The sequence below is a fragment of the Apodemus sylvaticus genome, chromosome X, assembly GCF_947179515.1.
Source record: "Apodemus sylvaticus chromosome X, mApoSyl1.1, whole genome shotgun sequence".
In the NCBI taxonomy this organism is placed as follows: domain Eukaryota; kingdom Metazoa; phylum Chordata; class Mammalia; order Rodentia; family Muridae; genus Apodemus; species Apodemus sylvaticus.
In genome coordinates this window covers 136,239,027-136,266,165 of record NC_067495.1, presented here as the reverse complement: position 1 = coordinate 136,266,165, position 27,139 = coordinate 136,239,027, and the positions used below count along the sequence as shown (strand labels likewise).

At 37.2% G+C, this 27,139-nt stretch overlaps 1 protein-coding gene across 1 annotated transcript in view; it reads left to right on the top strand.

The window, feature by feature from the left end:
- Positions 1 to 9,052: 9,052 nt before the first annotated feature.
- The window catches only part of Fgf13 (fibroblast growth factor 13), a 170,276-nt gene continuing 152,189 nt past the window's right edge, over positions 9,053 to 27,139 (top strand). Inside the window, exon 1 of the mRNA XM_052171584.1 lies at positions 9,053 to 9,215. Within this exon, the coding sequence (XP_052027544.1) occupies positions 9,086 to 9,215 (130 nt within the window). The 5' untranslated portion in view covers positions 9,053 to 9,085. The remainder of the gene's footprint in view (positions 9,216 to 27,139) is intronic.

Here is a 27,139-nt window from a genome sequence, read left to right as displayed (position 1 = left end):
ATGTAGTACTAGGTACAATTTTCTGAGGAACCACCAAACTGATTTCCAGAGTGGTTGTACCAGCTTGCATTCCCACCAGCAGTGGAGGAGTGTTCCTCTTTCTCTACATCCTTGCCAGCATCTGCTGTCCCCTGAGTTTTTGATCTTAGCCATTCTGACTGGTGTGAGTTGAAGCTCAAGAAGAAGGAAGACCAAAGTGTGGTCCATCTTAGATGGGGGATCAAAATACCCATGGCTCACAGTGAACAAATGGATTGAGCATAGGGTCCCCAATGGAGAAGCTAGAGAAAGGACTCTGAATGCCTTGGCTTTAAAACTGGTATAAAATCTGAAACAGAGCAAGGGAGCCCATATCGGAATCATACAGAGAAGGCGCTGAAGAGGTTTGCAGCCCCATAGGAGGAACAATAATATGAATAAACCAGTCCCCCCAGCACTCCCAAGGACTAAACCACAAATAAAATTGTACATATGGAAGGACCCATGACTCAAGTCAGAACATATGCAGCAGAGGATCTCCTTTTCAGGCATCAGTGAGAGGAGAGGCCCTTGGTCCTGTGAAGGATTGAGGCCCCAGTGTAGGGGAATTCTAGTTCATGAAAGTGGGAGTGGGGGTTGTTAAGTAGGGGAAAGGAGCATTGGAAAGGGGTTTTTTGAGGGGTAAGGAGGAAAGGGGATAACATTCGAAATGTAAATAAAGCAAATATTGAATAAAAAGTAAAAATAAAAAATTGTTTCTTCCATACTCAGGAAAGCATCATTTATCTTGCTGTTCTTTGTGCTTATATTCATGCTTTACCCCCTCTTCTCCCTTCAGTTAGATTCCTAGTCTACCCCAGTACTCTCTAGAAACAATAGGAAAACTGCTTAAAATATCAAAGCCCAACCCACACTCATAATGCAATTAAATCCCTATCCCCAGACATGCATCCTTGTCAGGGACACTTAGTTAAAAGCTCCCAAGGTCCTGCTTACATGCAGCAGTTACAATACTGAATTAGAGGATTTGAAGCAACAGTTTCTGCAAAATATACTCTCAATCTCCTTTCTCATAATGTCCTAAATGAAAATCTAGTAACCAACAAGGTTCCCTGTAAGTTTTAAGAATCATTTTGTTTTTATGAACGTGAACTCCCATGACTTTAAAACTGGGGTAAAATCTGAAACAAAGCAAGGGAGCCCATATCGGAATCATACAAAAAAGGTACCTTAGTGACAGGAAGCAGCATCACAGAATGGCTGCAGCCCACGGCACATGTCTCATGTCCTAAGTTCTCGGTGAGCATTAATAAGGATAAAGCTTAGATCTGTTTTATTAAATTAAATTGGCTAGTGATGACATAATCTTTTTAAAAACTAGAATATAGGCTAGGGTTGAAATTAGCTATAGTGAACCTCTTAGATATCCACTGTGTATCTTCAGGCTGGACCAGAATTACTGGGTAAATATGTGTGCATTTGTGTGATACAGTACAGGGAAAAGGGCCACCAACCAAGGATACATGGCATCTCTTTACTGAGGTATGGGAAGAATGGAAAGATAAAGCTAATCAGAGATCTAAAGCTGTCCCAGGAAAAGAATGGAGTGATTTCCATTGCAGAAGGAAAGACAATAGATTACTTAGAAAGCTTATTCTCAAATCTGGCAATATATTCAAGTCACCTGATGAACTTTCAAAGCTACCAGTGCTCAGGGCTCAAGTCTTAAGTGTCTAGTTTAATTAGTCTGGAATGGAACCATGGGTATTTTACTTTTAAAAGCCTCTCAGGTGGTTTACATGCTCAGCAGCACCAAGAGCCCCCAGTTTATAGAATGTGTTTGTACTAGACAGAGGAGACTGCATGTAGGCAGCAATACTGGGATAGAAAACCCAAATCTTTTAGGACAGTGGCCCTTTGAGTCTGAAAGCTGACCAGCATCAGCATCATCTGCCCAAGACCATGTGAAAAAGGCCAAACCTTCATAGCTAGAAACAGTTAGTGAGGCCCAGCCATCTAAGCCTTCACAAGGCTTCCTAGCAAGTATGTATGTATTCTTGCTTTGGACTTGTGCTTCATAAGTGTTTATAGGAGGAGAAAGCAAGCAGATATTTTCGGAAAACATGAAATTAGTAAAATGGTGTCCTTGTTTGTGGTGGTGTCATTTAACTCAGCGGTTCTCAACCTGTGGGTCTCTACCTTTCTGGGGGTTGGATATGAGATATTCTGCATATCAGATATTTGGATTAAGGTTCATCACAGTAACAAAATTACAGTTATGTGGTAGCAACAAAAATAATTTTATGGTTGCAGTCACTACAATGTAAATACCTGTAATAAAAAGATAGTAGCATTAAAAACCATCTTTGAGAAAATTGATGGGTAATTGAGAAACACTGATTTAGACATATAGCAATAATCACTGTTCTAAAATTTAATGTACTTTGCTCATCTTGCCTTATTTTTTCACATGCTAATAACACAATCAGCGATAAAGCAGATGCCATTCATACAGTGCAGAGGAACACTAGAACTGCACAATTCTGTTGGTTGAAGCTGTTCTTTTATAATAGACTCATTTCTGTCTTTAGCATGTAGATAGATGCATGCTCCCTGGTCATATGTGCCACTATATGAATAGATGGCTTGCCTTTGACAAAGCTGGTGCAGAAAGCTAGACAAGTAGCCAAAGTTTGGTATCCACATATGATGACACATTTCGCTACTGAAGAGCCAGAGAATTAGTAACAAGAGGGTGTTTCAGCTGTACCAGTCCAGTGGAAGCTTTGTGTTCCCTGGTTGACAGGCACACTCACTGATGTATCCTACTCTTTACTTGGTTTACACTGTGTAAATTCACTTCTTCAAAGAGATGAGCCCTTCCATGTGACAAATGCCTTTCAAAGATTTGTGCTAGTTCTTTATAAAATGACTTGTAGGCTAGAAAGTCTTTACCAATCACCAATTCATTAAGATGGCTTTGGATTCAGTAGGTAAAGGGCATATTGGTGACTTAGCCATATCTGAAGATATGTTTGATTGCTACACTGGGGAGCGTGCTCTTGGCATCTGGTTAGTTGTGATCAGAGCTGCTACTAAATGTCCTTTGCTGCATATAACAGTCCTCCCCAAAGTAGAATTAATAGGCCTCAAATGGAAAGAAATAAGTAGAGATATCTTTTCAGGTTTTAAATGAGAAAACTGAGACCCAGAAAGGTGAAATGGCACTCTAGATGTCACACAGAAAGTTAGAGTCCCTGGTTTTCAAACCACCAGACTACAGTGCTCTCAATTCTACTGACTGCAGACAGCATTTCCTCTCTTACAGCTCCCACTGACTTTCTGTATCTTGGGTGCCAGGTTATGTGCTACTTTCTTGGCCATTTTCTATACCATCTAATGCACACTTTCAAAGGAGTCTGGCTATCCCCAGGCATATTTTCGTGTATATAGAAAATGCTGTGTGCAAAGTGGTATAGGCCATTAGAAATATGAATACAATCCCTATGGGGTTTGAGTGAGAATGGCCCTAATATACTTGTATTTGAACACTTGATCCCCAGTTAGTAGAAATATTTAGGAGGGATTAGAAGGTGTATTCTTGTTGGAGGGGATATGTCGATATGGTTGGACCTTGAGGTCAAAAAGCCCATGCTATCAAATAGTTCTCTGTCTGCTTTTTGGCTGTGTGCTCTCAGTTATTTTACCAACACCTTGCCTGGCTGCCTGCTGCCATGTTGCCCACCATGACGAGCGTGAACTCTAACTCTCTGGAACCAGCTGAGAGCCTGCAAAGTAAATAGTTTCTTCTATGGTTTTTGGTTTGTTTTGTTTTGTTTGTTTTACTATGACATTTTGTCATGTCAATAGAAAAGTAACAAAGACAAACCAAATAGACTGAGGCATGATTGTTGCCCCATAGGGAGTGTCTAGGTTATAAACCAAGTCATATATCTTCATGCAAGTATCAAGCTACTTTTATTAAGAGCCTATGATAAGCTAAAATCTATCCCCAATGTATCCTGATATTAGTCAAAAGTCACAGAAAATTAGGAGTTGGAGGAGTTGGAAGGGTGACTAGGCCCTAGTATTGAAGGAAGGCTAAGTAAAAAGAGAACCCTTCATTTGGTTAATAAATGTTTGAGTAATAATGACTAGGGCGATGTTCTGGACTTCTCTAGTATAGTGGCAAATGAGATACAATGTTCCTTATTCATAGAGCTTAGGAGAAAAGCCAAGAAAAGAGATGAATGGATATGTAGATAAAATACTTACAGATCTTATCTAACTTACCTAAAGTGGCTAAAAAGTCATTTCTGAGGTATTACATTTCAGTAGATCCATAAAGTACACAAAAGGGTAATCAGTGGAAACAGAAAAAAACAAAAAAACAAAACAAAAAAAAAAAACACTCGTCTTAAGGCAGCCGAACTAGGTATATTATAGGACTAATGGAATGTACTATTAGTAGGAAAATAGGCATATGGTGGAAATGAGAAAGTGGGGGACCACCATGGTAATAGTGGGTTTGCATCTCATTTTAATATGAAAAGAGCAAAATAGCCTGAAGATGGGTGAGAGGGAAACATACTAGGTTTTCACTGGGAAATGGAAAAAAAAATCACAAATGAGACCATTACTGAAAATTTAGAAATAAACCTTCACCAAATAAAATGAATATTAGTACTAATCCCTTTTCACTCACTGAATTTTCTAAGCTCCTCACATTTGAAGCTGCCATCTTGATGGTAGTAATGTCTGAGCATCATATAGGAAGATAGTTACCTGGGAGCCAGGGTGGAGGTCCTGAGCTAACAAGTGCTGTGAATATTTGTACTTTTCAACATGACAGGTGTTTGGCCACATGGAAGACTAATTGTGATAATTGCTCCGTTTTCTTCTCATTGTCTTTATGATTTTGTAAGGATGTTTGATACTCTCTTCATGTTGCCTTATTTTTGTGTTTCATAAGGCTTATAAAGCATTTTCTTCTTGGAGTCACTAATATCTATCTGATAACTTTGATTGGTAGAGTTCCTTTGCTGCATTCATTCCCCTTGCCCCAGTGATCTCACATTTGCTTGGCTTTAAAATTGCGTATTATTAATTATGTTGAATCATGTTTGTAGAAAAGTACATCCAAAAGCAGAAAAAATAACATCATTAAAAGACTGAGGGCTTATTGGCTGCTTCTGGTTGAAGCCAGCAAATATTGAGAATTTTAATTGCCTGGTGAGGGAGGCAGGTCTCTTTTGTGCACTGCCTAAATAGTTTCCTAGGCTCCTCCTGGTTGCTTTTATATTTTTGAATAATGACAGAAATTTTCATGGTATCTTTGAATAATGACAGAAAATTTCATGAGAGACAGAGTTGGAATCTTTGGAGATAAAAAACATTGATGGTCCTGCTTGTTGATAATTTAGGGATGCTTTTATAAGAATAGTTTGTGTAGGCTGGATGGGTAATGCTCCAGGAACCTGGCTAAACTTTTCCAGTACTTTAGTGTGTGGATTTTACTGTAGTGTTTATCATACTGCTGATACTTGGGTAGCTGTTCTTTGAGGCCAATGCTGTGGTTATTGGTACAATTTTCATGAGGTATGAAATAGACTTCCCTATCCATGGGGAAGATACATTATTAACTTCTTTCATTAAAATAACATTAAAAGATAAATTTCATTGGAATTTTTAATATTATCAGATACAATTGCATTTTATTATCGATTGGTGCTTTAGTAATGGTCATATTTCTGAATGGTTACCTTGGCTTACTTACTCCTTCCTCTTGCTCCTGTCCCTGATCTTGATAATAGCTGAGAAGGCTAGAGACTAGTAGGGATTTTTAATGATATTTAGTTTAGCCCAGTGTTGCTGCATGGAAAACAAATCTAGGTTTTATCTGGCCCACCCAAGGACTGTCAATCACGTTTTGTTTGGTTTGTAATAAGAACTCTATTTTTTTCTTTGTTGGTTTTCTAGACAGGGTGTATCTGTGTAGCCCTGGCTGTCCTGGAACTCACTCTGTAGACCAGGTTGGCCTCGAACTCAGAAATCTGCCTGCCTCTGCCTCCCAAGTGCTGGGATCAAAGGGGTGCGCCACCACCACCCAGCTAGAACTAACTCTCACAGTGTGCTCATAACGAACACTCATTTCATCACTACAGTCACTCACTCTTGATACCTCTGTGTCTGAGTATGCCACTTGTCAGTGTCTGTGTGTGTCTGTGAATGTGTGGATTTGTGTGCATGCGCTTCTCTTCTCCAATGCTGACTGTTCCTGTAGGAGTCGGAAGTAGTGAATGGGGGTTATTGTGATTGAGGCTGAGTCACCAGGTATATAGTTTAAATTTATGTACAGGGGCCTATTCCTTGGTAACTGATTTTTATGAGACTCAGCAGCCTTTTGAGAAAGCTGTGGTTCTTGGGTCCAAAACTCAAACATAAGTCACATTTTAGCAGCTTGCATGTCATTAAGAGACAAGCTAAACCCTTGAAATGGCAGAAACCTTTGTCTAAATGAAATTTTAATATAACCCCAAGATTGGCTAGATCTATGATTGGAAAGTGAAATAGGAGTCACTTAGTCCCCAGCCCTGTGGACAGTCTGTCTCTACTGCTCCTATCAAAGGTTCAGCCATTTTCCTACTTGAGGAGGCCCCTCAAAACAAAGGAATTTTGTCTTATAATGCTATATTTTCATTCAAAATATCCTCAAATTCAGGGGCTTTTATAGACCCTAGTGAAGTATTGCTTATACAATAAAATCTAGTAAGAAAAATCCAGACTATTTCTAGCTTGTGGTCAACAGAACACCAGGATACTGTTAGATTAGCTGTATTTTTTTTCCTATTTTGCCTGAATTGACTGACGTTTGAGGCATTGATTAAAGACAGCCTGAGACCCAGAGCAAAGCCACTAAGTCCCAGACGTTCACGATTTCCAAGGAACTGTTTTGCGCCTCTGCTTATTACTCAGACAGCTCCTTAGAGCTCTCATCCTGGCACCTTTTGCACTTGCTAAATCCAATTTGAAGGAAGAACTGGAGGGGGGATTTTGTGGGAAGCAATTAGCCTGCACTTGGGCGGCCTTCCTGCTTTGCCCATCGTGATGAATTGGGGCTTAGCTCTTATATCAGTCAGCAGGTTGCTTTTGCTAGAATTGTGTTATATGTTATAGATAACCAGTTCTATCTAATTAAACAATAATGATGGCAATGTACGACATTTTCTGGGAATTAATGAGCAGCTGGGAAAAGCTGATGGCTGGAAAGTCAGCCAAAGGCTATTAGCTTCGGTCTACCATTAATCTCCTGAAATGCCCATTTGTGACATCATTGTTAGTATTGAACAATAAAAATGTAAGAGAATTTACTAATACTCATTGTATAGTCCCTAGTAACAAATTCCATATGTATTATTCAAAAGTCATGTATTTTCTTTTTTAGCTTCAATTATTCTCTGATCTAAATAAAATGTTTTATATAGAGAAGTTCTTAAAAATGGAATTTCTTGATTTTTATAAATGTGGAGTATGTTTTTAAGACTACCAATTTGGAGAGTTTTCTTTTATATTTTGGATGATAAAGCCATAATTTTTCTTCAGCTGTGATCCAGGAATTTGTGTGTATATTGTCATGACTATCTGCTCATGGCAGAAACTGGTTTTAAATGCTTTGAATAGCAGCTGTTGCTAGCAAACATGTGCACTCATCAACAAGATTATAAGAAGTTATAGTAACACTGCCTGTAGATGAAGGGAACTCTCCGCCAAGAAAAGCTGCAATGGTGTGTCAATATAATGTTTTTGGTTACTGCTACTGAATGCTAGAGGAGAATCAGACTAAAATATTCACTACCTTCTTACATAGTTTACTAACAACATTTCTGCATATAGGCTATCTACCGAGAACTTTTTATAAAGCCTAAATGGGAAATTTTAAGTTATGTTGTTTCCCATACTGTTTCCTCTCCTACATGAAAGAAAGTTTTTAATGGCCACTGAGATCCCAGCCAATGAATCTTGAATTCTTTGCCAAACCCAGAGCCTTTAGATATCATCTAAATTGAGCAGTAAGTTGTTTATTTTGTACATGATAGGCATTATGCTCTCTGGTTTTTTTTTTTTTTAAGGGCTGGTGTATCTATCAGTCCTTCTAAATGCATGTTAAGTGTATGTATTTGGGGGAAGTCGAATGAGTCAGCATGCCATTAATCACAGCTTTGGAGGCACTGACTCACTCCCAGGGAAATGGAGTGGCCTCACTGGGAAAGGGTGTGAAAGAAAAACTGCATTCTTGGGTCAGTTCCCTGTTTCTGCAAATGTAAATCAAATTTGCACCCACTTCAGTGGGTGGTTTTCAAACTACAGAAAGTAGCTGTAGTCCCTATAAAGGCAAACATCAAGCTTTTCCAGGGAAAGACAGTAATGAAACAGAACCCTGCTTAAGAAACACACGGGGAACCTAGGATGCAAATCGGAGTTCACAGGAACCTAAAGGACATCTAACGCCCAAATTTGCAAACCTAGCCTTAGTCTTCCACAGTTCAGCCAGGTAGGCTTTTGATCGCTGTTAATTTTGGGGCACTCAGCAGGAATCTCTCATCTTCATTAAAGGAGTGGATATCTGAAGTATATTCATAGGGTCTTTGGATTCCTTTTGGAAGTCAGGACTCTGTCAGGATCAGACTAAGAGAAACAAGTGATATTAGTAGACACTGGGCAATTTCATATGTAAATATTTATAAAACCTCTTACATTGAAATGGGAGCTTGGTGTGGTGTTTCTTTAAATAAAGCATGCTTATCAAAATGAAAATATTACACTATGTATATAATTTAACAGTTAAATTTTCATTGTACTAGCAAAATAGGTATAGATCATCTAGTACCTAGCTTCCCTAGAATTATTTTCAACCCCTTAAAATGAACTTACCAAGTTATTAGATGTGTTTCCTTGAAACTTTGTGTGAAAATGGTTCATTAGTATTCCCTGGGAGTAGGTTTGATTGAAGATGTTCATGCTTTCATGAAGCTCTAACTTGAGTTCATTTTGTTATGTGGTGACCACAGTTCTGGATGACGCCCCCCCTGGCACACAGGAATACATTATGTTACGACAAGATTCCATCCAATCCGCGGAATTAAAGAAAAAAGAGTCCCCCTTTCGTGCTAAGTGTCACGAAATCTTCTGCTGCCCGCTGAAGCAAGTGCACCACAAAGAAAACACAGAACCCGAAGGTTTGTGCACGACAGACACGTGTTTTGCTTGTACTTGTTCTCTCTCTCTCTCTCTCTCTCTCTCTCTCTCTCTCTCTCTCTCTCTCTCTCTCTCTCCTCTCTCTATCCCTCCTGTTTTGGATTGTGCATTGCCATCTGCTGTGCTGTGTATTGTTCGGTCCCTGTGACAGCTATAGGAGACCCTCGCTCACTGGTGACTGTGTTATGCAGTATCAAATGGGACACTGTAGAATACAGTCATCTCAGCACCGCCTGCAGCATCCTGCTTCTTGCAGCTGAAACATTTTCGGTTGATGTCATGACACTATTTCATTTTGGCTGCCAACATTGCTTGTCCCTATAGCCAACACCTGTTTCCATCACCTTGCATTCCTGAAGCAGCAGTCAGCTGAAGAATAACACTTCGAAAAGGAAATAATGAGAAGATTGTTTCAAATTTTCTATCTCTTCTCCACTCCATAAGGCTTCTGCATTGCTTTGGAAGAATGCTTATGATCAACTTATTTCGCTGAAGCAGTCCCAGACTCCCCCTGTAATGCACGTCCACTTGCACTTTGCCACAGTGAATGCATGTCTTAAGGAAACCATGAGGAGGTTTTTTTTTTTTTTTTTTTTTTTTTTTTTTTATCATTTTTCTTTTCCAGCTCAATACAGGTTTGGAGAACTCAACTTGCTGTTTACTTAAACTCAGATTGTTATGGTGTTCATTCCAGTCCATGTCACAAATCTGTCTCTAACATAACTCTTCTGGCCAGAAAGGGTATTTATTGACCTTCAATCATTTTTTGCATGTATCAAACTTCACAATTTTTCACATTACAAATGCAATGTGATAATTTTATTGTTGTCAATGTGCATTTTAACTTTCAAAATTACTGTTACATGTTGTGATACATGTAATAGGTTCTTTTACAGTAAGAAATTATCTTCTGGCCATTCCTATTTGATGGAGGATCCCAGTGTACATTGGATGTGGCAATATTCATCTATACAACTGTAGTTGGAGTGGACCTTTGCATAACATTTAAATATGTTCTATAAGTGACTTTGTTCCTATATCAAGTTGTTCTTTTGCAAGTTCATGAGAATCCTTATTACAGCCATGTTTCTGATATGAGAAATAATGACACCATGTTTTGTTTAAAGTTTGGCATGTGATAGAATTACTGACATCGAGCTCCAGTTCAGTTTTAAAAGCAAAATGTCACACCTCAAAATATCCCTTTCTCTTTCTTCCAAAAAGAAAATTAAGTGTTCATAAGCAGGAAAGGGAGAAATCTTTATCCATCTGGTAATGGAATAAAATATTTGCATTCATTTTCTACTAATACTTTTGCTAATATAAACCCTCTACTTTGACTCAGAGTCCTGACGTCAACAACTAGCCACCTGCAGGTACCCTTTCCAATGGGTAAATTCTACCTCATAGTGCTTTAGCTGAGAAGAAATTGGCTGATTGTAACTTAACTGAGACAAGAATTTTAAACCAATGACTATTATTTTATTTTTCATTATCTATAGTATATTTTATTATGATCTGTTTTCTTTGCTTTCATACTATACACACGTATACACACACATACACATGCATGCACATGTGCACAAACACATACAGTGGCTTCTCTATACTGGCAACAAGACTAAATATTTTGGTTTGGGCAATAAAAATGTTGCTTAAGAATTTACTGATTAAGTTCAGTTAGACATTTGGCTAGAAACTTGATTTTTCTTGGCAAGATTTTAGATTTAGTAAACAACTGTAATACCCCCTTTTATTATATATACTTTGACAGGATCTGTTAATTTTCAAGCACCACCTGTAGAGCAATGCAAATATTGTCATGAATGTTTTCAGATATGGATTATTAGAAAGCAAATAGCCATTAGACTCTCTAGAAGAGGTAAATTATTTTCAATCTGTCATTTCAAACCCATAAATTCAAAGGTTGTCAATATGTTGAATATTACTGTTTTCTTCTCACCTGTAATGTTTTGAAGATAGATGTCTGCTTTCAGATGATTGATTGTCCTTCTGGCAGATATGTTGACATAGCAGAACTAACTCTTCTTTTCTTACTCCTAATAATCATTTATCAATAATATTAGGTTCACCAGAGACTTTCTTTGGAGATATTTCAATACTATTTAAAATCATACTTTACCCTTTCAAACAAGGATTCCTGTGCTATTGATGACCAGTGAATGAAAGCACTTTTGTCCTATCTAGATCAATAATATCCCAAGTACCAGATATGGCGGCAAACCAAATGTGTTGTGGATAGTCCTTGAATAATGCTTGTTTTTATGTAGAAAATAGAAATTTGCTATTTCCAGGAGGTGACGTGTTTGTGATTTGAAATGATTCAGTGGTCAGATTGGCAACATGGAAGATTTTTGCAAGACTGGTTTTTCAATTCTATAAGGTATAGTTTCTAGTTCTGTCTCAAAGTTGCAACATTTTCCTTTATTTACCAGAAATAAAAGGCCTGTGTATCTCAAATGTATAGTAGAGGTAAACTGCATGGCAACATGATACCATTTTTATTGTCATGTGATTCATCTTGATGATGTGTTCTGTTTCATGGTCACTGTGTTCTAGTATAAGATTTTAATTGGCATTAAGTGAAAATTCCTACAATTTCATAGCAAGAGAAAAAATAATCGTCTATCTGTCCATTGTTTGGATGTTTATATAATGTTGGAAACCATCAACTGAATAAACACTAAGACTTGGAAGAAAAATTTGATAGCAAAATGTCTGTTTACATTCAACCTGTTTTTTTGTATGTGTGTGTTTAGTTAAGTTTTGGTACTTCTTTTGGCTATCAATGGTTATTAAGGTGCAGTCTATTTCTATAGTTTATGACCACTTGAGATTTGTTATGGATAGTATAGTTGATTCAGAGTTCAGAGTCATCTGTCTTTAAAAGATACTTGTAAATTGTGTTCAAGGCCTTCAGAATCTATGCAAAGAAGTTCTTAGAACTCTCTCATTGTTTGTTGTGGAGTTTTTTTTTTGACATGCTAAAGCCAATTATATTTTGCTAGAAATAGGCTTATATTAATGAAGAGATAATTTCAAAACAAAATTTTAAATTTGTTCCAAATACTTCTGAGTTTCTATGATGTGATTATTCCTATATAATCCACTTATGATATAAACAAACACTTATGAATGCACTGGAATTTGGCTGAAGAAGAACATATGAATATCTGAGAGTCTAACTTGGCCAAATACCAGCAATGTTCTTTGTTAGAAGAAAGCTGCTTCATGGAGAGTGAAGATCATTACCAACATATTTTTTCTTGTGGTTCCAGGAGCCTTTTGGCAAGAGAAAGTATAATCTTCATAGCTTTGTTCCTTTAGTCGCTTTCTCTTTCTGTACCATAGGTGCCAAAATGAAACTACTGATTTTGTGCAACTTCTGGAAGCCAATCTATTTTCAGCCTAACTTCTATTTCCTAAATGCTACTCATTGGGCTTTTCTTAATGTTTAGAGATTGTTAAAACAAAAGAGAGTCACAGCCAAAATACCCAAGCTGGCAAGTGGATAGTGCTGAAGATCTGGTGTGTGTGTGTGGGGGGGGAGAGATAAAGAAACTGTGGATTTCCAGTGTTTGGTTTTACCAGTGAAAACTTTTATTACAACAGTAACTTTGGAGGTGTTAACATGATACAAAAATAATACTGAGCTCAGTGACCTGTCAGTATCAGTTATTTGGATTCTACTGTATATATATATATATATATATATATATATATATATAGTATATATATATATATATATATATATATTGTGTTATATTCCTGTGTGTGAGTGTGGATATACACACATTCCTATCTGTTTGGGCATCTCTAAGCTTTTCTTTCCGACAAGTATCCTTTGGGGGATAAAATATGTCCCAGAGCTTAGTGATAACGTATGATTTTCATCAACTAAGAGGAAACAAAATTTTATGCTAAAAGCATAAAAGACGTTGTATCTGTAACTACAATACTGATGTTATTCTGATTCTCAACTTGGTTTCTTTACCTCAGAGCAAGCACATGACACTGTGAATATTGTTTTTGCCTAGCTATTAAGAAAGGGGAAAAGTAGGCAAATATTAAGCAGCAGGCTTTTGAAAGTGTAGGCTTTTTTTCCTTATTATTTTTAAAAACAAATTGTATTATCTGCTTTTGTTGTAACATTTTAATTTTAATGCCAATTTCCCTTTTGGGAAATATGTTCCGCATTGATTTGAATTACTAGAAAGTTTGATGAAGCTAAACTACTCGTATTAAATCCTATTAAATACCCTTGTTGCTAAATTACAATTGCATAACACCCTCTTATACTGGATACCTGAAAAAGGTCTTTTAGAAATAATATATCTGTTTGTCCCATTGAGAATGACAATTGAGAAAAAAAATATTTTCTATTAAAAACTGGGGCCGTGTATTTAGATGATGATGTAAATGTAAAGATTTTATTTGTTTTTAATTTTTTATTGCAGAGCAAGTGTAACTTAGGTCCCCCTGCCTTTATTTTGTGATCCCAAGAATAACTAAAGGATACCCGAGAACTTTCTATACGCATTGAAGCAAATGGCAGCTTAACTGTTGTTTCTCAGGAATAATAAAATACTATGATCAGCATAAGAGCTGGAAATGTGAAGGCCTTGCTGAGCAGCAATGAGTAAACAATGTCTTCTCCACAATGGGTCCAAATGTATTTATTTTAGTTGCATGCCAATTATTTCCTAGAAGACAACTTGTTTCCTAGTAATTCCAGAAAGCAATCTATTACAGTCTATCGAGATGAAACACGATCACCTTTCTTTCCTATTTCTTCACCTTATGTAAAATTAAGTCAGAATTTGAGCATAGCTTCTACTCTCTGGGAAAAAACTCATAATCTAATCAAGGAAGTATATTTAGCAGCCAAAAATTCAATTTCAGAATACAATGGCCATTTATTATTATTTTATTGAATATATGTATCCTAATTCTATCTGCATGCTGGCTTATACAGTAAAAATGAATAGTAATTCTTTTTTTGAAAATATGGTTCAAGTTTTAAAATGGCAGACCTCCTTCCATGTTTTGGTTTATGCATTCCACTGTAGTAGCAAAGATTTCCCTGTGCTGAGGTCTTTCTTAGTTAATATTGGAATTAGAAATTTCTGCTGGGGGAATGTAACTATGATAATCCATTTCATGTATATGTGCTTAATATGGAACTCTGCTAGGAGAAACTGTTCTGAAGTTCCACTGGATGAATGATGGTATGTGGTAGAGATTTTGACTAAATTAAAACAATTTCAGAGTCAAAATCAAAGTATCACATATGAAAACCATATTGATATTCTCCCTTTCAAAACCATTATATCGTGGAATGTTGCCAACAGTCTCTGTGGCTAGGATTCCTCAGCCACTCTTCTATTCTCATGGGCAATTAATAAAACCACATGAGAAAATGTTTCTTTCTGACCCAGGTGGTTGGTGCTCAACATGTCCCATATCCATAAAAAGCGTACCCTGGAAGATGCTTTGCTGATGTCCCCATTAAGGTCAACTATAATATATGAAAGTTTCACTTTACTGAAGAAGCGTTACTAGAATGTGCTGTTGCTTCTGATATAATGCTTAGCCTCTCATTGGTCACCTATAGTACTGGGAAATGGAATCCAGGACCACATGCATGAAAGGCATATAAGGCAAATAACTCTACCATTGAGCCATAATCTAAACCCTCAGTATTTTGTGTTAGATGAACACTTGATTGTTTTGTTGATCAAATCAGTGCCTTCAGTTGCATTTCTTAAACCACTGACCATGTCAGATATTATTGTATAAAGATGAATTTTACAGTAAAATATGTTTTATAAATTACATGCCATTCCTAGAGAGTGATAATGTGCATAGTTACATTAAAGGTTTTGGGAAATGTTGCTGATTATGAAGCTGTCTTGCTGAATTCAGTTCTTTATTAAAGGTCATCATGTAGCTGCTGCAACTGTCTTACTCCTGACCTCTATTAATATCCCACAAAATGCATCTTGAGAAGAGCTTTGCTGGCTCTAGTAAATAGTGCATTCCTATCAGAACAGATCTTTGATAATAAACACATTTTTAAAAATGGGTGCTGATCTCTTTCTCTCAGGTTACCAGATAGTACTCCAAGTGTTGTGTTTGGATCAGTCCTGCGAATGAAATTGCTATTCTAGTGCACTACTAGATAATCCAGCTTGTGATGGAAGGGAAACAATGTAGTGATCCCATAGTCAAGAAAGTATCTCTGTCTTGCTATGCAAAAGATTATCAACTGAACTCAATAAAAAAATATTCTCAGTATCATAGTTCACAGGCCAGCCCTAGAAGTGAGGAATGCATTTGTGTAATGGCCGTTTTAACAGAGCAATCCTCAACTTTATCTTCATAGTGGAGTTAGCTGAGGACCTTTTAACTAATATTGATGATTGAGGTTAGCATAGAACAAAATCAACCAAGCAATAACAATGCTATAGGACCTCTTCTGGTGGAAGTACTTTAGGAGATGACTCTCAAGGTGATTGTAATTTCCTTACAGAACTGAAATCAGTGCATTAGGAAAAAAAATCACCTTGGCAAAAGGCCGGGTGTTTGGTGGCAGCTGTCAATTCAGAAGTTTTATCATGTCAATTACATGGTCCTCTTTAGGAGGTGCTATGTGATTAGAGGTCACAGTTGGACAGGCAGTACTTATTTTGATCTTTAGAAATGGAGGAATGGAAGATATCCACAGTCCTCAATGTGTGCGCACATGTGCGAGCACACACAAACACACAAACACACACACACACACACACACTCACACACACATTCTTTAAAAGTTTCCTTTTCCCTTTCCTCTATCACCATGTGCTTTTATAAAATGAACCAGGATTTTCCATAGGAGTATGGTAATCTGCCACCTTGTGACCAACATTCTTTCTTACAAGCAATTGTTGTAGGACTTGCTCTTGTCTCAAAGTATATTAGAATTTCTAAATGTGGGCAAAAGAGATTTCTCCTGACCCATCTATGAGTGAATATAATTAAAGTATGAGATGGAAAAAGAACAAAAGATGTTTTGAGATGCAGTAAAAGTATAGCTAATTCTTTACTGTCTTACCACTGCCCTGAGGCAAAATGCTACTTGTGACCCTGATCTATTCCAGAGACTGTCATCATTTTGGCATTGCCTTCTTATCGCATAGACATAATCAGCTTCTGTGGCTTAAAATGATCACAGCAGCATGTATTTGAAAACTGATTCTGATATTATTGGGAGGCTTTAATTGTCATCCCTGTTTATAAGTCATTCTGAATATTCTAAACAATTCACGTTCAGGTATTCATTTGTTATACTCGACAGCATTTCTCAGCACTCTTCAGAATGAGCAGCTTGAAATGCTTGGGAAGTGTTGAATAAGAGGCCTTACATTCTGTATTTTATCAGCACTTACCTTTGTCTTGCCTCACAGCCAAAATCCACACTCACTTCAACACATGAAAGATGCATGTCCACTTCCACCCTGGTGTTAGCAGACCTAGCTATTTTAAGACGTAGCCTGAGAAAAGTTCCTGGTTTGACTTGGCCAATGTGCTTACCATTCTTCTATGTTCTGAGCTGATGTTTAGTCACAGTGCTGGAGTAATAAGCTCAGATACTAGCCAAATAGTCACTCTATGTCACTGAACATTCTACCACAAAATCATGTTTCATACACTATCATCTGATGACCTAAGTCCTGGTGTGATGAAACACTGAGAAGTGATTTCAGTCTTGCCAAACTTCTTGCATTACAGTCAATTTAGTACTTCTTGTGATTTCTACAAGGACTAGAATTATGCACAATGCTCCCCTGAAACATGAAGAAAGGACCAGATATGTCTTTTGTATGTTCTTAGCAGGATGTCCCATGTTATCCTTTGCGTAGATGGGCACCTATCATTTCTGTGCCAGCCACTTCAGATATATTTTCACTAATCTTTCCAGTCACCAAAAAGATAAGCATCATTAATCTTGGAGGGCATGAGGTGGAGGCTGAAGTATAGATATGTGAACCAACTTGTTTACACAGTCACACATCTAATCAGTGTCCTGATGGAGATGTCAAGTCAAGTGTGCAGGGATTCTACATCTAATCTTTTCCCCTGCACTGTGCAACTTCAGGTCCTCTGATGTCTTGACTCCTCTTTACAATCCCAGGACAAAAGAAAAGATCTGTGGAGCATTTTATCTACTGTTAAAGAGAGTTAGTGCTCACAGCAAGGTTATATATAGAACTATCTACAATCTTTGAGCAGATTACTTATTTAATGAACTCAATGAAGGATTTATTTTAGGTATTCTCTGCATTAAATATTATAAACAAGAGACAGGAGGTTATGTAAACCTGCCTCCTTGAGACTGGGTTGCATTCATTAATTTACCCTTGTTCTCTGTATAAATGCCTATTGGCAGCAACTAATCATGAAAACATTGGGTCATTATGTTGGCTTTTCTCATTAATCTGCGGGCCACCTCAGTATTCAACTGTGGTGTTTCTCAGGTGGCCTGTCCAAAAAAACCCATATTTCCATATTTGAACACTCTTAGTGAGAGCTCACGTGTTTAATTATTGCTCTAGAAGTCTAGCCTTCTATGCTCTCCTTGTACTAAGGAAATTCCATGCAGTGAGAAGAGCATTATCCTCTTTGTGTAGTCTAACCATCAGGACAGGGAGATTGGAGTGATCAATATGTACATATTAGAGTTATTTCTAATTTATTTATTTCTATTTCTCTTACTCTTTTTATCTCTTTCTCTTTTCCCTTCCCCCTAATCTCTATCCTCTATGAGCATGTACATCATTCTCTGGATTAGGTACACACCCCTCACTGCAGACCTCCACAGGCAGAAGATATCTGGGATAACCTCTGCCAGAGACTTAACACTGTTTCTGTTATGACACAATTTATTCAAATACATGTGTGCACACACACATACACACAAGTAAATTGTTATACTCTGTGATCACTGAACATTATTCAGGATGGATTTGTATGTACATATACACAAATACCACACACACATAAACACACACACACACACACACACACACACCTCTCTCTCTATATATAATTTATCATTATATAAATTGGTTCATTGGAGGAAAACACACCATAGCAGTAGAGCTCACATGGCTGCTGTACTAGTCTTTTCTGGGATACATCCAGCCCAGCAAAGCTCAGACTAATCATAGCCCTCAATGGGATAATGTGGGTTCAGGAAAACCATTCATACAGTGAGGACATTTGTCTAGCAGGCTGCCTCAGGCTGTGAATAAACTCTGGCTCTTTTCATGTAACAAGAGTGGAACAAAGGATATTTCAAAAAGTGGGGATTATAGAAGCTGGCAGCCAAAAACTTTGCTTTCTTGTTCCTTCTTGAGCTATTATTTCCTCTGTAGTCATTTGATTTGCTTCTAAGAAGGTAGTATTTTGGATCCATGTTGGAAGGAGCATGCATTGATTCAGTAAATCTCTAATCAGCATGCATGGTTAGCTGTTCACTTAGTGGGTAATTGGTTAAATATACTCAGAATATTTGCTGAGGAAGGAAAAAAGTCCCCAAAGTGAATGAGAATAGTTTGAGAACCTTTTCCCATACTGCAGCTTGTCTTTGGAAACAGTTATGGGTATGTTAGTCAGCATTCTCCTCTGTGAGGACTATATTAAAACATGCAACCTTTATTTCTTCTATCCGTAGAGCTGTACTGAAGAGATACCACAAGCATAGCATAATGTCTGGCAATAATAAGCACTCAATAAATATTCATCATTACAAAACACTTATTCATCTAACAAATTTGGGTATTTTGAGTTCACTGGGCCATTTGCCCTAATTCCAGGCAGCAAGTGACTGAGTGTTTCTAATCACCATTAACAGAATGGATGTATTTGTCAATAGATATTTATTGAGTGTTTTGCAAAGTGAGGCATTATCCTGTGTACTAGGCACAGCATGACAAGAGAAATACTGAATCTTCCCTAAGGAATTAAGGACTGACAGGAAATGCACAACTTGGAGCTAGTGTATTAGCTAGATTGTTTTTGCATTTTAAATCATTCTAGAACACAGCAGCTAGAAGAACTTATATTTGTGCTTGGTAGGGAAGCCAGGGCTAGTGAAACTGTTCTGGGATGAGTTTGGTCCTCCATGTTTTTTTCATTCATAGCCCATGAATACTTTCTATATCTTCCATTCATTCATGCATTAATTCATGGGTTCATGGAACAGTTTATTGAGCTGCATTTTGTGAGTCAGATACCATACGATGTGATCCTAAAATGTCTGAGAAATGAGTTCTAGGCTGGTGATACATATATACAAACTCATCAGCCTGTGTCTAATATTCAAACCTAAAGAGCAAGCATCTCTTTGATGTACTGGTTTTGATTCCTTCCGGTAAGTACCAAGAAAGAGATTGCTGAATCATATATAATTCTTTTAGTTAGTTTATTTTTAGGAGACTCTTTGAACAGTTTTCCATGAAGGTTTCACTAATTTATATTCTTTTTTGTTTTTGCGATTTAAATCTCAATAATGATTTTTATTAGAGTGTAAAATGAGAAGACCAGGGGGAGCAGACTCTAAATATTGGCAACTGCATGGGACAGGATGATGAAAAAGAGAGTCATGCCATTTGAGTTAAACTGGCAGGGGGAGGTATGAAGACAAAGAGTGAAAAAAGCTGGAAGTACCAGAAAGAGCAACCTTATGCCATGGCTAACCTCTAAAGGGGAAAAAACAGAAATTAAAAGAAAAAAAGGAAAATTATGTCTCTCTGAGTCATAGGCAGTCATAGCAGAACCTCAAGATGACTCTGTGACAAGGACACAGAACTAGGAAATCCTGGGAAGAAAGTGTGTATTGTCTGTATTGTCTCCTTACAAGGATAAATATTCCTCCCATCTCTTTAAAATGACATTATATAGATTTGCATTCCTGCAGAATGATCCCTTAGCCACACGCTTGATCTAGCCAAAAGGATTAACTAACTCTTAAGTGCTGGGTAGTTTGGAATGTTAAACCCAGCAAGGCCAGAGATTTCATTCTCTTGACCCAAAGGAAATAGCTTTCCCTTAGTGTGTCTTTGAAGCTACTGTATCATCCCTTCCTCTGAAGAGGTAACCCTCAATTCTTTTAAGAGATGGAATAAAATTGGAAAATAAATTTAATCCATTTATTCCCTGAATATCGATTGATCCAAATACAGCTATTCATCAGAACAGACTGCCATCTGAACTGAGGATTCAGTCTCTCACCCTCACAAATAGTATTCAAGCTATACTACTTAGGAAAGGATGAAGAACTGGAACTGTCTCCTGGCATTGCTATCCAGAGAATCAAGAATATTTCTGAGCTGTTGCTTTACGGAGTCCCTACCATACACAAGGCTGCTGCACCTTAGGACAAGGCCTCTTTTTATGTACATCTTGATCAGTACCTGCTCTCTTTTGATTGTTAAAAATAGGTATTATAATGGGTGTGAGATTGTGGCTCATTAAATCTTATTTAATTTGCATTTTCATAATGATTAGTGATGCAGGGAACTTTTTCCTTATTTGTTTTCTTTTTTTTTATTCGATATAATTTTTTATTTACATTTCAAATAATTTCCCCTTTTCTAGCCCCCCACTCCCCGAAAGTCCCATAAGCCCCTTTCTCTTCCCCTGTCCTCCCACCCACCCCTTCCCACTTCCCCGTTCTGGTTTTGCCGAATACTGCTTCACTGAGTCTTTCCAGAACAAGGGGCCACTCCTCTTTTCTTCTTGTACCTCATTTGATGTGTGGGTTATGTTTTGGGTATTCCAGTTTTCTAGGTTAATATCTACTTATTAGTGAGTGCATACCATGATTCACCTTTTGAGTCTGGGTTACCTCACTTAGTATGCTGTTCTCTAGCTCCATCCATTTGCCTAAGAATTTCATGAATTCATTGTTTCTAATCCTTATTTTTTTTATTCGATGTATTCTTTATTTACATTTCAAATGATTTCCCCTTTTCTGGGTCCCCACTCCCCACAAGTCCCATAAGCCCTCTTCCGTCCCCCTATTCTTCCATCTACTCCTTCCCACTTCCCTGTTCTGGTATTCCCCTATACTGCTGCACTGAGTCTTTCCAGAACCAGGGGCCACTCTTCCATTCTTTTTGGACATCATTTAATATGTGGATTATTTCTTGGGTATTCCAAGTTTCTAGGTTAATATCCACTTATCAGTGAGTGCATACCATGATTGATCTTTTGAGACTGGGTTACCTCACTTAGTATGATGTTCTTCAGCTCCATCCATTTGTCTAAGAATTTCATGAATTCATTGTTTCTAATGGCTGAATAGTACTCCATTGTGTAAATATACCACATTTTTTGTATCCATTCCTCCGTTGAAGGACACCTGGGTTCGTTCCAGCTTCTGGGTATTACAAATAGGGTTGCTATGAACATAGTGGAGCATGTGTCCTTATTGCATGCTGGGGAATCCTCTGGGTATATGCCCAGGAGTGGTATAGCAGGGTCCTCCGGAAGTGCCATGCCAAGTTTTCTGAGGAACTGCCATACTGATTTCCAAAGTGGTTGCACCATCTTACAATCCCACCAGCAGTGGAGGAGTGTTCCTCTTTCTCCACATCCTTGCCAGCACCTGCTGTCTCCTGAGTTTTTGACCTTAGCCATTCTGACTGGTGTGAGGTGAAATCTCAGGGTTGTTTTGATTTGCATTTCCCTTATGATTAATGATGTTGAACATTTCTTAAGGTGTTTCTCAGCCCTCCGAAGTTCTTCATGTGAAAATTCTTTGTTTAGCTTGGTACCCCCACTTTTTAATGGGGTTATTTGGTTCTTTGGGTTCTACCTTCTTGAGTTCTTTGTATATATTAGATATTAGCCCTCTGTCAGATTTAGGGTTGGTGAAGATCCTTTCCCAATCTGTTGGTTAATGTTTTGTCCTTTTGACAGTGTCCTTTGCCTTACAGAAACTTTGTAGTTTTATGAGGTCCCATTTGTCAATTCTTGATCTTAGAGCATAAACTATTGGTGTTCTATTCAGGAACATTTCCCCTGTGCCCATGTCCTCAAGGGTCTTCCCCAGTTTCTTTTTTTATTAGTTTCAGTGTGTCAGGTTTTATGTGGAGGTCCTTGATCCATTTGGAGTTGAGCTTAATACAAGAATATAAGAATGGATCGATTTGCATTCTTCTGCATGCTGACCTCCAATTGAACCAGCACCATTTGTTGAAAAGACTATCTTTTTTCCACCGGATGCTATCAGCTCCTTTGTCGAAGATCAAGATGCAGGGAATTTCTATCAATCCATTTGCCACTTACCGTCTTCCTTTGAGAACTTCCTATTTAGATCCTATGTGAATTTCTTAGTAAGATTATTTGCTTTCTCCATGTAAAGTTCTTTGAGTCACTTATATATTTTGAGTAGATATTCTTTGTCAGATATATACCTTCCAAAATTTTCTCTCTATTGGTTGTCTCTTCAACCTGTTACTTATTCCATTTGTTGTGTAGAGGTTTTCATTTTTATTTAACCACTTCTGTATATTTTTGCTTATTCCTCTGTATATTTTGCCAAACGATTTGAAGCTACTGTGATAATTTATTATCTATAATGCATCAGTATTCACCGAATCTAAGTCATTTAATCAGACTTGGCATCTATTACCAGATAGTGTAATAATAACAATTTATGAATATACAAGATAGACACAAATGGAATGGACTGCTCTTCGGTTGTAAGAAAAAAAGGAATTCAGATATTTATAACAATTTACAGGGAATTAGAGAACATAGCTACTGAATTAAATGAGCTAAACACAGAAACATGAGTTATGCATATTTCTTATGGAGTCTAAACAATTGAATTCAGAGAAGCAGGAAGTGTGCTCTGATGGTTTTCCAGCTCTGAAGTAGGAGGGTGGAAAATAACTAAAGGGTACAAACCCTCTCCTCTGTTCTATATGATAAGCTAGTCTGATTCTTCTTTTTCTTCCTTCCGTTTTCATTTTTTCTTCTTTTTTCCCTCTGGGATCTCTTTTACAAATCAATGAATGGAGCTAAATGTTAAGCAATGTGTTTTTCACTATTCCTGGGAGAATGGTTGTGAATTCTTCTTAGCATAGAAGTCTCCTTTTTGAACTGAAGGATATCTTTGTTGACTTTGCCTTCCATGCTGTATTAAAAACTGTCATGTTATTTTATACCTCATAAACATGAGCAACTTTAAATTGTGAGCATATAATAATGTAAAGTGAAAATAAAATAAACCATGGCAGTAATGGAGGCACCCAAAAAGACTGAGGTGATAGAGAGGTCCTCAGGAGTGGAATAAGTAAGCCAAGAGAGTGAGATGCCAATAAACTTAAGTGGAGACTTGTGCTCCATTATGGAAGTGTAAAAGAGCATTAGGTAAGGAAATGCAAGTTAATGTAAGCCTCTTATAACTTTTTTGTAACATCTAGGCAATGTAGCTTAATTCCATTCAGTGTGTAACTGAATTCTCTCTATATATCATACACCCTGGTGAATAATTATGTGAGTTGTCAATGTGAGTTACGTTAAATGACCCTTTGTAGATAGACATGAGCGATCACATAGAGTTGCATTATATCCAATGGTGAGTCATTGCCAGGAATGATTTTTTCATGTGTTGTTTTTCAATTTTAATATAGTAAAGATCCCAATACTTCAATAGCTTAACATGTTGTATCACTAGGAATTTTACATTTTTATTTCATTATTTTTATTTTACATGTATGAGTGTTTTGGCTATGTTCATGTATGTATATCACATACATGACAGATGCCCAATGAGACTAGTAGAGGGCAAAGGATCCCCTGGGACTTGAACCCATCTCCTCTGTTTTTTGTATTTTGGCTTTTTTGTTTGTTTGCTTTTTTGCTTAATCAATAAGCTTTATTGGATTTATTTATTGGACAATGGGGGAGGAGTTGTTCAACAGAGCACAAAGGACTCATAGTCAGTTGTTATCTTGAAACTTGAATCCCAGTGTTTGATAGGGATTATGAATACTGGATGCTCCAAGCACACTGCATATCTGTAGGCATCTCTATAGGATAGAGAACATCCTATTTTGGTGGCTCAGTATGTCAAATTCTCTTTTAAGTATAATTTCTCTGAAGCAGCCAATGTTCTTAATCACTGAGCCATCTCTCCAGGCCCAGGGATTAAAATTTTACCTGACATACAATCAGGCTAGATTAATATGCTACAATCAAGGAAGGTATTCTATAACTTTAAAGTTTTCTGCCAACTTGACAAATGAATACACTCTTAGTCCTCTGCAGAAATTGATTCCGTATATAGCTGTTGAGGAATCTTGCTAAATCAAAATGTTTAAAAAAAAAAAAAGTTTGACGGTGAAAAAAGGTTGACTTAACAGTATGTTATGAGCTGAGTGTTCATCTCAAGTTCGAAACTGTAGATCCCAAGAAAATGTTAACTCACCATGGAAAATTGGATAGAAGTTCTCTGCGTAGACAGTGATTTTGTCCAAAGTCAAATAAATCTTCCTAAGTGGCCTCCTGAAGGGGGAAAATGCTTGTATCATCTTGATGTGAAACTTAGGAGAGTTCGTTTGTTCTCTTTACATTGTTCAAGTTGAACATTTCTTTATGACAGAAAGCTTAGTGTTGAACCATTCATTATTATTATTGAACTATGTTCAGTTACAATGAATTGCTGCACTAATTGCAGATGATGGAGCCCCTGGATACTTTTTGCTGAATGCCCTTTTTCTTGAGACCTGAAAATGTCATTGTAGTAAATACTGAATCTGCATACCTATTCCTAATGGCAGTCATTATTTTTCCTTTAGCATATCTAGTACTGCCTTTTTCTCTGTAATTTTATATAAAGTAATTCTGTTTTAGGCAGTATATTGTGCTTGAAATGTAGATTTGGTCTCAACAGAGGACCATGGAATTTTTACTAGTGAAAGCATATATTCCTGCTAACTGTGAAACCCTCAGATATCCTGCTTTTTTTTCCTGTCCCATTCCTTAGATTTGAACAATTGAAGTTTTTCAATAAGAAAAAGAAAGGTCTCAGTAGTAGAAGACAGAGGGGAAGATTTTAACCATAGGCTTTACTATCTTCTCTTTTGCTGAGAGGAGGTCCAAGGAGTAGACACAGAAAATTGGAAGCAGAATTCTACTGGACTGTGGTATTTTTCATCTTTTTACCTAATTTTTACATTATATATATATATATATATATATATATATATATATATACATACATGTACACACACACACACATACACACACACACACACAGTCAGCCCGATGTCCCAATAGGAGAAAACATGCCTTTTTAAAGAACACTGAGCTACAAGATAAGCATATAAACCCTGCAGATATGTTTAGAAAATTTATTTACAGCCAATTAGAGTATTTCTATTTACTTATAACCAAAACTTTTCTTTGGGTCTATAAAACAGTAGTTTTGACTTAATCCAAATTCTCTCTCCTCCAAGTCCTTCCCTAGCTCCTCCAAAAAACTATCCTGTTAGGCTAAAGTGGTGGATTCATGCAAGAAAAATGAGACAAGAGGCTAAATTAGCCATTCAATGATCATTTGATGGGTATCAAATTTGTTTCCTTCATCTGCCTACTTTAAAAAAACTGAGAAGTGAGACAGAGTCTCTTTTTCTAGGGTCTTAGAGTAGAAGCTCTCACATAAGAAAGTGGGTGAAATTCAATTTCTACCATGACCTAGATGTAATGTCTACCCTCATACAGGAAAGTGTTGTAATCCTTTTGGAACGTTTCTCTTCGGACCATTCTTTCTTTACCAGAGTTAGCTACCCTTCAGTGGTTTGTTTATTTTTAGCTTTGTTTTTTTTCTCATGCTTTCAAAATATAAGTGAATATTCTAAAGTTTAGAATGTTCAATCTAACCATTCTGTCTCAGCAAATACTCCTTATCTATAATAGTATTCAGAATTGTGTCCATGCTGAACTCACAGCTTCACTGTAAGTTCAGTGCCTGACACAACCAAAAAAAAATAAGCCACATTTTCTCCTGCATCTTTTGGCTCATTTGCACTGCCAGTAACCACATGATATCAGTTACAAAAGGAATTTTAAATACACCAAGGTTCAGAGAAAATTAATACTCCAAAAGATTAGCAAAAAAACAAAATTAAATTAGAAAAATTAAAAGTTTGCTTGATCTTCTTTTCAAAAGCAACTGTGATTCAACTTGTCCTTTTTGTAAGCTTTGTTTGTATTCTTCTAAATGAAGTGTTGACAGTGACTTAATGATGGGCAAGACATTTCTTTCTCAGGTCTCTGTATCCTTGTCTATAAGATGAAAACAAAGAGGCAAGCTAAATACAAACAGACTGAGTGAGTATTAAAATCCCTTCTTGTTATTTTGTGTAATTTGAATGGTATAGCAAAAGATTCAAGGTGTTGCTCTGTTACCTAACAATGTAGTGGGTCAGCAATGATGGAAGTAGTAGACTACTGGAACTGTTGAAGCCTGACTCCACAAAAGATTGTTTTTGCATCTTTAACAAAACAGGGAGGTTTTGTTGCTTTAGAGGGATAGTTGCTGGTTTTTGTCAATACTCTTTGTCTTGGTTGGGGTTTCTATTACTGGAATAAAGCACCACAAAAGCAACTTGAAGAAAGGGTTTATTATATCTCTCCTAGTCACACTCTAACATGGAGGGAAATTTGAATAGAAACTCAAGGCAGGAACCTGAAGGTAGGAACAAAATCAGAGGGCCTGGAGCACACTATTTACTGATTTGCCCCCAATGACTTACTCATCCAGTTGTCTTGAACAACTCAGGTCCACCTGTTGAGCATGGTACCACCTAGAGTGAGCTGGGCC